Source organism: Piliocolobus tephrosceles, chromosome 13 (assembly GCF_002776525.5).
Source record: "Piliocolobus tephrosceles isolate RC106 chromosome 13, ASM277652v3, whole genome shotgun sequence".
NCBI lineage: Eukaryota > Metazoa > Chordata > Mammalia > Primates > Cercopithecidae > Piliocolobus > Piliocolobus tephrosceles.
In genome coordinates this window covers 13,378,507-13,392,231 of record NC_045446.1, presented here as the reverse complement: position 1 = coordinate 13,392,231, position 13,725 = coordinate 13,378,507, and the positions used below count along the sequence as shown (strand labels likewise).

General features: G+C 40.2%; 1 protein-coding gene across 1 annotated transcript in view; it reads left to right on the top strand.

The window, feature by feature from the left end:
- Positions 1 to 8,507: 8,507 nt before the first annotated feature.
- The window catches only part of MS4A4A (membrane spanning 4-domains A4A), a 39,005-nt gene continuing 33,787 nt past the window's right edge, over positions 8,508 to 13,725 (top strand). Inside the window, exon 1 of the mRNA XM_023215509.1 lies at positions 8,508 to 8,644. Within this exon, the coding sequence (XP_023071277.1) occupies positions 8,639 to 8,644 (6 nt within the window). The 5' untranslated portion in view covers positions 8,508 to 8,638. The remainder of the gene's footprint in view (positions 8,645 to 13,725) is intronic.

Below are 13,725 nucleotides of genomic sequence, written 5' to 3'. Positions count from 1 at the left end.
TGTGGTAACTTTGATTAATACCAAAGGACATCGTTGGCTAGCAAATGCTAGATTAACCAAGTAACAAAGCTTGCTATGTGAAAATCCCCATAACCATTGAAGTTTGCAACACCCTAAACCCCGCCACCTTGCTCTCAGTATCAGAGAACTCAGCTGAACATAACTGTAGAGGTATTGGACTCAGTTTATTCTAGTGGTCCCAACCTCCAAGACCATCCTTGAACATCAGTAGACTGTGAGCTGTATGTGGATGGGAGCAGCTTCGCCAACCCCTGCAAAGTGACTCTGAAGAAGACGACAAGCCCTGCTCCAGTCACACCCGGAAGCTGACTGGCCCATGCACAGCCAAAGCATGAGAAAACTCATTGTGGTACTCATTTTCCTTAAAATTTGGACTTGTACAGTAAGGACTTCAACTGACCTTCCTCAGACTGAGGACTGTTCCCAATGTATACATCAAGTCACTGAGGTAGCACAAAAAGTTGTTACAGTCCTATTATTTTATGGTTATTATAAGTGTACTGGAATTCTAAAAATAACTCGTTTGTATAATGTTATTCTATACAAGGTACATAACCCAGGAAATGACCAACCTGATGTGTGTTATGACCCATCTGAGCCTCCCATGACCACAGTTTTTGAAATAAGATTAAGGACTGAGGACTCATGGGGACTCATAAATGATATGAGTAAAGTGTTAGCCAAAACAGAAGAAAAAGAGGTGCCCAAAAAAGTCACCTTAAAATTTGATGCCTGTGCTGTCATTAATAGTAATAAGTTAGAAATACGACATGGTTCTCTTAATCAAAAAAGAGGCTATATGACGAAAAATAAGTACATTTGTCATGAATTAGGACTGTGTGAAAATAAATGTGGATACAGGTCTTGTGTCATTTAGGCTACTTGGATAAAAAAAGAAAAAAAATCCTGTCCACCTTCAGAAAAGGAAAAGTGACCCTTCCTGTACCCGTGGTCAGTGTAACCCCTTAAAACTTGGAATAACCAACCCCTTGATCCTTGCTGGAAAACGGGGGAGCATGTAACCCTAGAAAGCGATGGGGCTGGACTGGATCCTTGAGTAAATATTGTAGTTTGAGAAGAAGTTTGTAAACGCTCTCCTGAGCCAGTATTTCAAACTCCTATGATGAACTGATTGTGCCAGTACTAGAAATTCCAGGAAAAACAAGAAATTTGTTTTTGCAATTAGCTGAGCAAGTAGCCTAGTCTCTCAATGTCACTTCATGTTATGGTGGAGGAACTGTAATGGGAGATCAGTGGCCATGGGAAGCCTGAGAATTTAGTACCTACAGACTCAGTTCCTGATAAATTCCCGGCTCAAGAAAATCACCCTGATAACCTCTGGGTCTTAAAAGCCTCAATCATTAGATAATACTGTATAGCAAGAGTGGGGAAGGACTTCGCCCTTCCTGTGGGAAGACTCAGCTGCCTTGGGCAAAAACTGTTAATAGTACTACAAATACAGCCACCTAGTGGAGTTCAAACCACACTAAGAAAAATCCATTTAGTAAATTCCCAAAGTTGCAAACCGTGTGGACCCACCCGGAGTACCACCAGGACTGGACAGCCCCCACTGGATTATACTGGATATGTGGGCATAGACCTTATGCCAAATTACCCAACCAGCAGGCAGGTAGTGTTATTGGCACTATTAAACCATCTTTCTTCCTACTGCCCATAAAGACAGGCGAACTCCTGGGCTTCCCTGTCTTATGCTTCCCGCAAAAAGAGAAGCACAGCTATAGGAAATTGGAAAGATAATAAATGGCCCCCTGAAAGAATCATACAATATTATGGGCCTGCTACTTGGGCACAAGATGGCTCATGGAGATACTGGACCCCCATTTACATTCTCAACTGAATCATACAGCTACAAGCTGTCTTAGAAATAAGCACTAATAAGACTGGCAGAGCCTTGACTATTCTGGCCTGGCAAGAAACTCAGTTGAGAAATGGTATCTATCAAAATAGATTGGCTCTTAGCTACTTGCTAGCAGCTGAAGGAGGGGTCTGTAGGAAATTTAACCTTACTAATTGCTGTCTACACATAGATGATCAAGGGCAAGTAGTTGAAGACATAGTTAGAAATATGACAAAACTCCCAGCTACTCGGGAGGCTGAGGCAGGAGAATGGCGTGAACCCGGGAGGCAGAGGTTGCAGTGAGCTGAGATCCGGCCACTGCACTCCACTCCAGCCTGGGCGACAGAGCGAGACTCCGTCTCAAAAAAAAAAAAAAAAAAGAAAAAAAAGAAATATGACAAAACTGGCACATGTGCCCGTGCAAGTGTGGCATGGATTTGATCCTGGGGCCATGTTTGGAAAATGGTTCCCAGTGCTAGGAGGATTTAAAACTCTTATAACAGGAGTTATAATAGTAATAGAAATCGGCTTACTGTTCCCTTGTTTGCTACCTGTACTTCTTCAAAAGATAAAAAGCTTAATCGCTATCTTAGTTCACCAAAATGCTTCAGCACAAGTGTACTATGTGAATCACTATCAATCTGTCTTGCAAGAAGACATGGGTAGTGAAAATGAAAGTGAGAACTCCCACTAATGAGTGAGATTCTCAAAGGAGGGGAATAAGGGAGGAGACCTCCCCTCAAATGGTCTTGTGCCCAATTTCTGCCTCCAAAGAAAGAAGAAGTAAAAACTAAAAGGCAGAAATGGAATCCACAGGCAGACAGCCCAGCACTGCACCCTGGGCCTGGTTAAAGATCGACCCCTGACCTAACCAGTTATGTTATCTATAGATTCCAGATATTGTACGGAAAAGCACTATGAAAATCTCTGTCCTGTTCTATTCTGTTCTGATTACCCGTGCATGCAGCCCCCAGTCACATACCCCCTGCTTGCTCAATCAATCACGACCCTCTGATGTAGACCTCCTTAGAGTTGTAAGCCCTTAAAAGGGACAGGAATTGCTCACTCTGGGAGCTCAGTTTTTGGAGACATAAGTCTTGCCAAAGCTCCCGGCTGAATAAAGCCCTTCCTCCTTTAACTCAGTGTCTGAGGGGTTTTGCCTGCAACTTGTCCTGCTACATATCTACTTTGGCTACCTCATATGAGAGGAATCACAGAGTATTTGTCTTTTTGTAATGGCTTATTTTACTTAGCATGAGATCTCCAAGTCTCATTCTTGTTGTAGCACATGATAGGATTTCCTTCTTTTCTAAGATTGATTAATGTTTCATTGTATGTATATACCACATTTTCTTTATTCATCCATTGATGGACATTTGGGTTGCTTCTACCTCTTGGCTATGATTAATAATGCTGCAATAAATATGAGTGTACCAATATCTCTACAAGATCATGTAACTCATAGATATGTATTTCTTTAAAGTTAGTTTCTGGAGATGTGTTGTGTTCCTTTAGTTGGGCCATGTTTTCTTGCTTCTCTGTATGCCTTGTGATCTTTTATTGAGACTTGGGCATTTGAAAAAAACACCGACCTTTTCCAGTAATTACAAACTGACTTCATGTAGTGGAAGACCTTTATTGGTTAGCATAGTTAGAGATCCTGGGGGCCCTTCAAACCTTTTTGGGAGGTGTGTGTGTAATTTCCTAGTAAAAGGGTTTTGCCTGCTTCTTCCTCTTTCTCCCCCTGGTGTCTGCCTGCAGTACTACAGTCTCCCTAGTGCTGAAACGGGGCTTGCCTTTGTTCTCAGAGGCTCACAACATGCCATTCAACTCTGCACTGAGTCAGGCAAGACAGAAACCAGTACCTTGGGTAGCCCCCACAAAACCCAGAATGTTGGACTCATGGTCTACTCCTCTTGCCTCTTTAAGGGAGAACCTGGTGCAGCGGGATAATTAAGTAATCGGAGAGACCGAGGGGTTGAGGAGGAATTATTTAATTGTTTAGGTGCACCAACCCAGTCAGATTAACATCCAAAAGACTGAGCCCTGAGCAAAGAGTCTGGTTAACTTTTAAGCATTTTGTGGGTTGCAGGGAGATCTGTGCAGGGGGAAGCATATTACAGAAGTGAGAAACAAAGACAGTTATTTAATTAAGACATGCATTACATCATTTCTTCCTTTTCAAGGAACAGTATGTTTTATGACTTGAGATTATCTGCCTGGTGACCTTGCAGCTGCACAGCTAGAGAGAAGTCTTCACAATGGCTGGGAAAGGGAGAGATAAGGCTCACTAGCCTCAGAAAGAAAAACAGGCAGTTAATTTTAAAGGACTCCAGCCCTTTCCCTTCCTTAAGGGGAATTGGGCTGTTTTACATACAACTGAGTTTTTGCTTACACAGTTTTTAATTTCTTTTAATTCCTGTTCCACTGGGACTTTAATGTTTTCTGTAGATCAAGTCACATTGTGCCAGGGTGAAGGAGTGGCTGGGATGAGTAAAATGTGACAACATTTTCTCCTCATTTTGATGCATCTTTTCCTGGCTTTGCATTCACCTAAGGTGCTACAACTTCTTAACTAGTTTCTGGAGTTGTCACAAAGGCAATGTAGTTCATACATTGTTGTCAAGTCAGTCTCTCCATGGGGAAATGAGGGCCTGAGGCTTCCTATTCCACCACCTTGCTGATGACACTCAAGTCAGTTTCCTATTGCTAGAGCCTATTGTGCTGAGAGGTCATCTAGTTATCCCAAGTTCCTGTGTCAGAACTCAAAAACAGATGCTTATGTTTGACAACAAGGGGTTGGAGAGAAATTTTGGAGTTCCTCTAAGTATACATACAACTCCCTGTGCACATTCTCCATAAAATATATTTTATTCCTGCAGGTCCATGAGCAAGTCTGTCTCTCTGGCCTTTCTAGTTCCAAGGATCTCTCCTTAGAGAATAAGAAGGCCTTAACTCTTTGGACCCAAAACAATTATTTGTGTTTTTGTTTCCTAGCTAGCCCTGTTTCCCAGGTCCCATCTGCATCTCAGCCCTCATTACCCACTTTCTAACTCCTCTCCTTTAGGACCAGAAAATCTTCTATTCTGTAAGGACATCTGTGCTTCTCTTAATTATCATGTTATCCCTTCCATTCCATGATACCTCTCGTACCCCATACACTAGGAACTCTTCCCTTTTGATATATCTTTCTGAAGCATTTATTGTAAAATCTCTAGTGAGATATTATTCTTTGGATCACTGGAAAACAAAAGCTAGAAGCTGGTAAGCAGCATCTCCTTTTGCATATATTATCTTAAGCAAAGAACTAAGAAGTCCCTAAATGGCTGGAATAGAGAAGAAAAAAATATTTATGTGCTTGTAAGAATTTTAATTTTTCTTATAATTTCCATTGACTAAATGAGTATTGGGCAATAGGACGTCTTCAGTTGAAAACACAACTTGGCAACTATTCCAGCATTCAAGGGATCCAGAGAAGGAGGGGCTCATGTTCAGCATAAACTATTTCATAAAAGTGACTGTGATTTCTCATACATAAGTGAGAAGTTTCTTTCTATAATAGAGGAAAACAGGGAAGTGTGAAAGAAAGAAAGGAGGAAACATTGTCCTCAAACCGACAATTAAGCAAAATGAAGTGTGTGACTCTTTGTGAGGAGGAGGAATCAACAGCTAGAAAGAGTCCTCCAGCTCTGGCTGATCTCTGCAGTTCTGTGGGTGTTTCTAACACGATAAAACCTTATTTGTTATATGAATAATAGCCTCAGATCGATTGCTTTCTAATTGTGCCTTATATTTTATTTGGTATATTTGTTTAATGGTTTATATCTCCAAATGTCTTGAAACATCTCTGTCCAAATCCTTAATTTGGGTCAACTAATAAAGAGATAGCAGTTTTATAGTTTTGACAAGGTTGATGGTGTTCTAAGTTAATACTTGCACTTAGCACCTCGGCTATGCGAGGAAACATTGACTCACCTAAGATATATAGATGGTTTAAATCATGCCATGAACTGACATGAGATCAAGGCTAATTTCCTCATGAATAATGAACATCGACACATAATTAGGATCAATTTATCTAAGAGTTTGCTACAATTATGTGTTCCCAGGAAATGCAAAACATTTATAGCTTGATATCCAAGTTTCTGTCTTTCAGTTATAACTTGAGTAATAAAGTAGAGTAACACATTTAGGCTGAGAATAGAGGATGAGATGACAAATTTAATGGATGCTAAAACCATCCAGTGAAAATATGTTCAGAAACATAATATTCACATTGTCTTAAAAGTATCAGCCTACTGATTACTTTTTAGTTACAAAGTTAAAAGTGTACCTTTAAAATGAAGATAGCATGTGAATACCACCTGTCTTTGTTCACACTGTTAAAACAAAAATACCATAAACTAGGTAACTGAAACAACAAATATTTATTTCTCACCATTCTGCAGGCAGGGGCATCTGACATCAAAGTACTGGCAAATCCTCCCGTCTGATGAGGGACAACTTTCTGATTCAAGAATGTCTGTCCTCTAGCTGTGTCCACACATGGTAGAAAGGAATGAGAGAGCTCTCTGGGGTCTCTCTCTCTCTCTTTTTTTTTTGTTTGTTGTTTGTTTTGTTTTCCAGACAGTTTCACTCTTGTTGCCCAAGCCGGAGAGCAATGATTTTGGCTCACTGCAACCTCTGCCTCCCGGATTCACGCGATTCTCCAATTCTCCTGCCTCAGCCTCCGCAGTAGCTGGGATTACAGTCACCCGCCACCATGCCCCGCTAATTTTTTGTATTTTTAGTAGAGATGGGGTTTCACCATGTTGGCTAGTCTGGTATCGAACTCCTGACCTCAGGTGATCCACCCGCCTCAGCATCCCAAAGTGCTGGGATTATAGATGTGAGCCACTGCACCCAGCCTGGGGTCTCTTTTGTAAGAGCACCAATCCCATTCATGAGGATACCACCTTAATTACCTAATCACCTCTCAAAGGCCCCACTTTTTAATACCATCACATTAGGGGTTAGAATTTTAACATATGAATTTGGGGAAAACATAAACATTCAGTCGATAACACCATCTTAATCAATTGATCAAAGTAACCATCGCCAAAACTGGAGTAAACTTTTATCATGTGCCTCCTTGTGTGATGCAAGGGAAGGTTGGTAAGTAGACCATATATTCTATGTTGTGTTCTTATTAAAATAGTTAACTTGAACTCATGGAAAACAAGAAGAAATGCCCAAGATATGGGGTACTATATAAAACAAATGCTCCAGACTGAATAAAACAGTCGGGCCGGACACTGTGGCTCACGCCTGTAATCCCAGATATTTGGCAGGCCGAGGCGCATGGATCACCTGTCAGGAGTTCAAGACCAGCCTGGCCAGCATGGTGAAACCCTATCTCTACTAAAAATAGGACAAATTATCCAGGCGTGGTGGCAGGCACCTGTAATCCCAGCTACTTGGGAGGCTGAGGCAGGAGAAATGCATGAGCTCGGGAGGCAGAGGTTTCAGTGAGCTGAGATCGCACCTCTGCACTCTAGCCTGGGCAACAAGAGCAAAACTCTGTCTCAAAAAAAAATGTCATAAAAAGCTAAAACAAATACGAAACGAAACAAAAAAATGGTCAGAAGCTTCTCTAAAAGTAGATTATGGGAGACTCAAAGGACAGGAGAACCAAATGTATGAGTGAACCATAATTTATGTGTTTATTTACATCTAAACACATAATCCCCTCCTTTATCCCCAAAGTTTATGTAAAGATAATTTGGGGATAATGGAGGAAATTTTAATAGGAACTATATTTTAGATCATTATATTAATAAATTTGGGGATGTAATAATAATATTAAAGCTACATAAGATAATAGTATTCTTAGGAGACATATTCTATGTATTTAGAGATCCAGTATCATGACGTCAAACACTTACATTCTTAAAAATAAATTTTATTGTACATATTTAAGGTATACAACATGATGTTATGAGATACATATGAAGAAATTGTTCAAAGCTGACGGTGCTTTTGCCTTCCTGTTTGAATCTCTTCAAGATCAGCGATTTATTTTTTTACTGACTAAGGTTTCTTGGGATTGCTAATGCTCATGTGATTCCCAGGAACTTAATTACTTGTGAATAACTGTGAGGCTGATAATACTAGGTTAAGAAAACAATTCATCTTCAATAAGTTTTTATTAATATATGTCTATTCTACTGGTAAGGCGCTCTCTGTGACACATTTCACTAGACCATCACAGCTCCTTTTGTGCCCTCTTTCTTCCTTTGGCATCTTCATTTCTAAGTGTATTCAATCTGCTATAGATATGCATGAAAGGAATATGCTTTCTCTTGAAGCCAGGAAACTTAGGCTGTAATCCTGCATGCCCCACATACTGGCCCTATGACCAAGTTTCCTGAGGTTAGACAGTGTCCTGAATCGCCCTGGGTTACCTTCCTGTGAGTGTGTGACACACGGAATGAACTCAGCCCTGCAAATACCACTTCCTTTTTTTGTACTAGAGCAATGTTAAAGTCATTGAGACTCTCACTGAGAAGTTGCTGAAATAACACGCACACACACACACACGCACGCAGACACTTAGTTCTTACAATATAGAGATGCTTTGCTTAGACTGGGCTATATCTGAGAGGTCTGATTTACATCTAATAAAAATAGAACATCAGAGTTAGAAGAGACGTGGAAATCTTCCTACACTGAAATACGAGAAGACTGTGGCCCAGGGAAAGAAAGTGATTCACGTGAGTCATGAAGGTAATGAATGTACAACCCAGATTTTTTGTTTTTCCTATTATCCCCTTCATGTTGACGTTGATGTGTCATATTTAATTGAGCCACAAGAGGGAGAGAGTGGACAAGAAAATGCGCTTTGAATTCCTGCCTAATCTGGTGTCTTCTGGGAGGACTTTATGAAAAGCCAACTCTCAGCTCTGGTCTTGTGTACTAGCTCTGGGTTGGGTCCTACTTCTATCCCATATTCTCTGGGAATCTAGTGGATACAGTAAGTCATCCCTCTGACCCTCAGCTTTTTCATCTGCTAAATGTAGATATTATTTAGATATTATTACTTATATCAAAAGGTGTTAGTGAGGATATCTGAGAATGAATATTGAAAACATCACAAGTTGATTTTCAAGATAATATTAAAGTGTTTTAATTTCCAAGGGTGCTTTTCGTACCATCCTAACTTTATACCACTTTTTTTATCCACCCCCACCCCATTCTCTGCACTCTGGATGAACTAAAAACATATTTCAGGTTTTATCTAATCGTTATTTACTCTAGTCTCCTCTCCCTTCTCCTGTCTTTCTCCAGATTCTGTAAAATGTGAGCACATGCAGGATGGAGGAGGGTGTGGATACAGCTGGAGGGAGAGGCTGAGACTGCACAACTCACCTGGTCTCATATTCTGAAAAATCTGGGTTATAAATTACCATGCCCTCCTCTCTGCTTTTGGAAACATGGATCTTATTGCCGAAGGTGAGGTTGGGAAGGCTTCAGGATGAGTGGCCAGGTGGCACCACCTGTGCGTGGCTTCTTCCCATCTTGGTGGAGCAGCCGCTGGCCTCTCATACAGGAAATAACGTGAACCAGCCCAACCCTGAGAGCCTCCCGCATGGTGTTGGACTTATAGATCCCACATTAAGGAAATATGTCCATGAGAGATTTTGGGATAACGCATATGGTTTCATGGATCTAGAAGTGACTCTGAAAGTGAATGAGCCAACCTAGTTGTTTCTAGTGAAACTGATGGAAATGAACCAAGCATTTATTTTCCAATGCCATAGAGTGGGTCAGTGAAAGCTGGGTGGAGAGAGGATTTCAGCAAAGGGAAGATGCATCTTAACAGGATCACTCTGGCCACCTGTCTTGGTAAGAATAGACTGAAGGGAGGCAAGGGAAGATGTGGGGAGAATAGTGAGGAGGCTCCGGCAGTAGTCCCAGAGAGAGGATGGTGGGTTGGGTTGTTAGGACACAGCGTTGCTACTCACTAAAATCCTGGGAGGTGAGTGCCTATGCCTCTCTTTCTTTTACTCCCCACATTCAGTCACTTTGAAACCCTGAACAAACCAATAACAAGTTCTGAAACTGAATCACAACAAAAAGCCTACCAACCAAAAAAAAAGCTCAGGACCAGATGCATTCATAGCCCAATTCTACCAGATGTATAAGGAAGAGTTGACACCATTCTACTAAAACTATTCCAAAAATTCAGGAGGGAAAGATCTTCTCTAACTCATTCTATGAGGCCAGCATCATTCTGATACCAAAATCTGGCAGACACACATACACACACACACAAAAGAAAACTTTAGGCCACTATCCTTGATGAACAGAGATTCAAAAACACTCAAAAAAAATACTAGCAAACCAAATCCAGCAGCACATCAAAAATCTAATCCACCATAATCAAGGAGGTTTTATTTCTTGGATGCAAGGTTGGTTTAACATAAGGTGAGTCAATAAATGTAATTCACCACATAAACAGAACTAAAAACGTGATCATCTCAATAGATGCAGAGAGGGCTTTTGATGAAATTCTAGAGGTCTTCATGTTAGAAAACCCTCAACAAACTAGGCATTAAAGGAATATACCTCAAAATAATAAAATAATAAGAGCCATCTCTGACAAACCTACAGCCAACACCATATTGAATGGGCAAAAACTGGAAAGTTCTCCTGGTGGACTGAAACAAGACAAGGATGCCCACTCTCACCACTCCTTTTCATAGTACTGGAAGTTCTAAACAAAGCAATTGGGCAAGAGAAAGAACTAAAATGCATCCAAATAGGAAAAGAAGAAGTCAAACTATCTCTGATTGCAGATGATATGATTCTATACCTGGAAAACCCCATAGTCTTTGCCCAAAACCTCTTACATCTAACAGACAACTTCAGCAAAGTTTCAGGATATAAAATTAATGTATATAAATCAGTAGCATTTCTATATACCAACAATGTCCAAGCTGAGAGCTAAATCATTCACAATAGGCAAAAAAAAAAAAAAAAAAAAAAAAGAAGAAGAAGAAAATATTTAGGAATATAGTTAATGAGAGAGGTGAAAGATCTCTACAATGAGGATTAGAAAACAGTGTTCAAAGTAATCAGAGATGACACAAATAAAAAAGCATTCCATGCTCATGGATAGGGAGAATCAATATTCATAAAATAGCCATAGTGCTAAAAGCAATCTACAGATTCAATGTTATTCCTATCAAACTACCAATGACATTCTTCACAGAATTAGAAAAAAACCACTTTATAATTCATATGGAACCAAAAAGAGCCTGAATAGCCATGGAAATCCTAAGCAAAAAGAAGAAAGCTGGAGGCATCATGGTACCTGACTTCAAACTATACTACAGACCTAAGTGTAGGAGGTTGGTACCTACACTTGTAACCAAAACAGCATGGTAATGGTACAAAAACAGACACGTTGACCAATGGAACAGAATAAAGAGTCCAGAAAGAAAGTGACATGCCTACAACCATCTGATACTTGACAAAGTCAGCAAAAACAAGCAATGTGGAAAGGACCCCTATTTAATAAATGGTGATGGGATAACTGGCTAGCCATCTACAGAAGCTTGAAGCCATCATGTTTTCAGCTGGTTATTATGTAGACTTGAATTTTTGCTCTAAAATTTGGACAGGAAGGCCCAAACAGAGCTTCCCAGCTTACCAGGAGTGGAAGCACAATAGGAATACATCAATTATAACTGATGAACTGCTGGATGCTCAATGTGGACTAACTTGGGAGCTGAAACTCTATGAGGCCCAGTCTTGGGGAGAGGTCAAACACTTGCGTGACTTTTACCTCAAAGTGTCCTACCAGGTACTTAGTGTAAAGAACAGAGAAAAATCTTCTTGTGCTTCTGGTTAGGGAAGGTAATATAACCATTTTTTAAATACTCCAGGGCATTCTGTTGTCTTTAACAAAAAAGTCTTCCCTCAAGGGAAACTATGTTTTTCAGATTCTGATTGATTCTGATTGATTTGGATAATATCAAAACCTAACCAGTCTTGGAAAAGGTCAATATGTAACTCCACCTTCCTCTATCCTTCCACGTGGGGAAATTGATATTCAGCTACATCTCTCTCTAGTATCCTGCCTGACCTAAGTTCAAGTGGGGGCTAGGAAGCACTTGCGAAGTTGATAACTGAGGAGTACAAGTTGCTAAAGGCTGAGACCTAATTGTGATACTAGAGGATGTTTCCCCTCACTCTACACTACCATCTGTTGAATCAGGATCCTGTATGGTAACAGGAGATTACAGCGAATGAACTGTTGAACTGTAAACCTCAGACCCTATTTAAGAAGTGGTGTCTAGGAAGATGCAGCAATAATAGGGGAGACCAAAACAAGGACATTAGAGGAAATTTCAGCCTTTGACACAAATAGCTACAGCAAACAATAAATGCAGCCTAACTTCTAGTGAGATAAACATAATACCTTACATACAAGGCCTATTTACAGCTATCAACAAAAAATTACAATGTAATTACAAGCAACAGAACAAGACTCAAATGCCGCAGAGGTTTTGGAATTATCCGATCAGAAATTTAAAAGAACGAGGATTAATATTGTGAGGACTCTAACAGGAAAAGTGTACAACATGCAAGAATAAATGAATTTGATAAGCAGAGAGAAGGAATTTCTAGGAAAGAATGAAAAGGTAATGCTAGAAATATAAAATACAGTAATAAAAATTTTTTTAATGTCTTTGATAATTTCATCAGTATACTAGGCGTGTCAGAGGAAAGAGTCAGTAGGCTTGAACATACATCAATAAAAACTTCCCAAACTGAAGAGCAAAAGGAAAAAAAGAACAGAATATCCCCAAAGTTCAGGACAACTACAAAAGGCATAACGTTACACATAATGGAAATACCAAAAAAAGAGACAAGAGAGAAAGGAAAAGAAGAAATATTTGAAGTTTAAATAATGACTGATATTTTTCCAAAATTAGTAACAAGCCAAATCACAGATCCAGGAGGTTCAGAGAATACCATGCATAGTAAATAATAAAACATCTATACATGGGTATATCAAATTCAAAAGCAGAAAATCAAAGACAAAGACAAAATGTTGCCAGAAGCAATAAAGGAGAAAAGGAAACTTAGCTAGAGAGGAACAAGGATAAGTATTACATTAGGCTTCTTTTCAGAAACTATGCAAGCAAGAAGGGGGTGAAATGAAATATTTAAAATGTTGGAGGATAAAGGCTCAGGCACCATTCACTCTTCCTCGTTGCAGTAGACACTGGTTGAGATGTTAGGTCTTTCAGCCCCGGAGTTCTGCCTATGTGTGCTGCTATGTTGTAGCCAGGTCAACTCAAAGAGATTCAGGGGCCGGGAGTGGTGGCTCACGCCTGTAATCCCAACACTTTGGGAAGCCAAGGCAGGCGGATCACGAAGTCAAGAGATCAAGACTACCCTGGCCAACATGGTGAAACCCCGTCTCTACTAAAAATACAAAAATTAGCTGGGCGTGGTGGCAGGCGCCTGTAGTCCTAGCTACTCGGGAGGCTGAGGCAGGAGAATTGTTTGAACCTGGGAGGCCAAGGTTGCAGTGAGCCAAGATTGCACCACTGTACTCCAGCCTGGTGACAGAGTGAGACTCCATCCCCCCTCCAGAAAAAAAATCCATAACTGATCAAAGGTGCTCCAGGTCATTTAAGGGATAGGATTCAAACCCAGCTCTGATTCTAGAATCTTCACTCATGAGACAAATGCATATTTGCTTGTATGTGAGATAGTTACATACTAGACACACACTTTAAAAATGATAGATAAGGTGGTAGATGGATGGATGGATAGAAGATAGATAGATA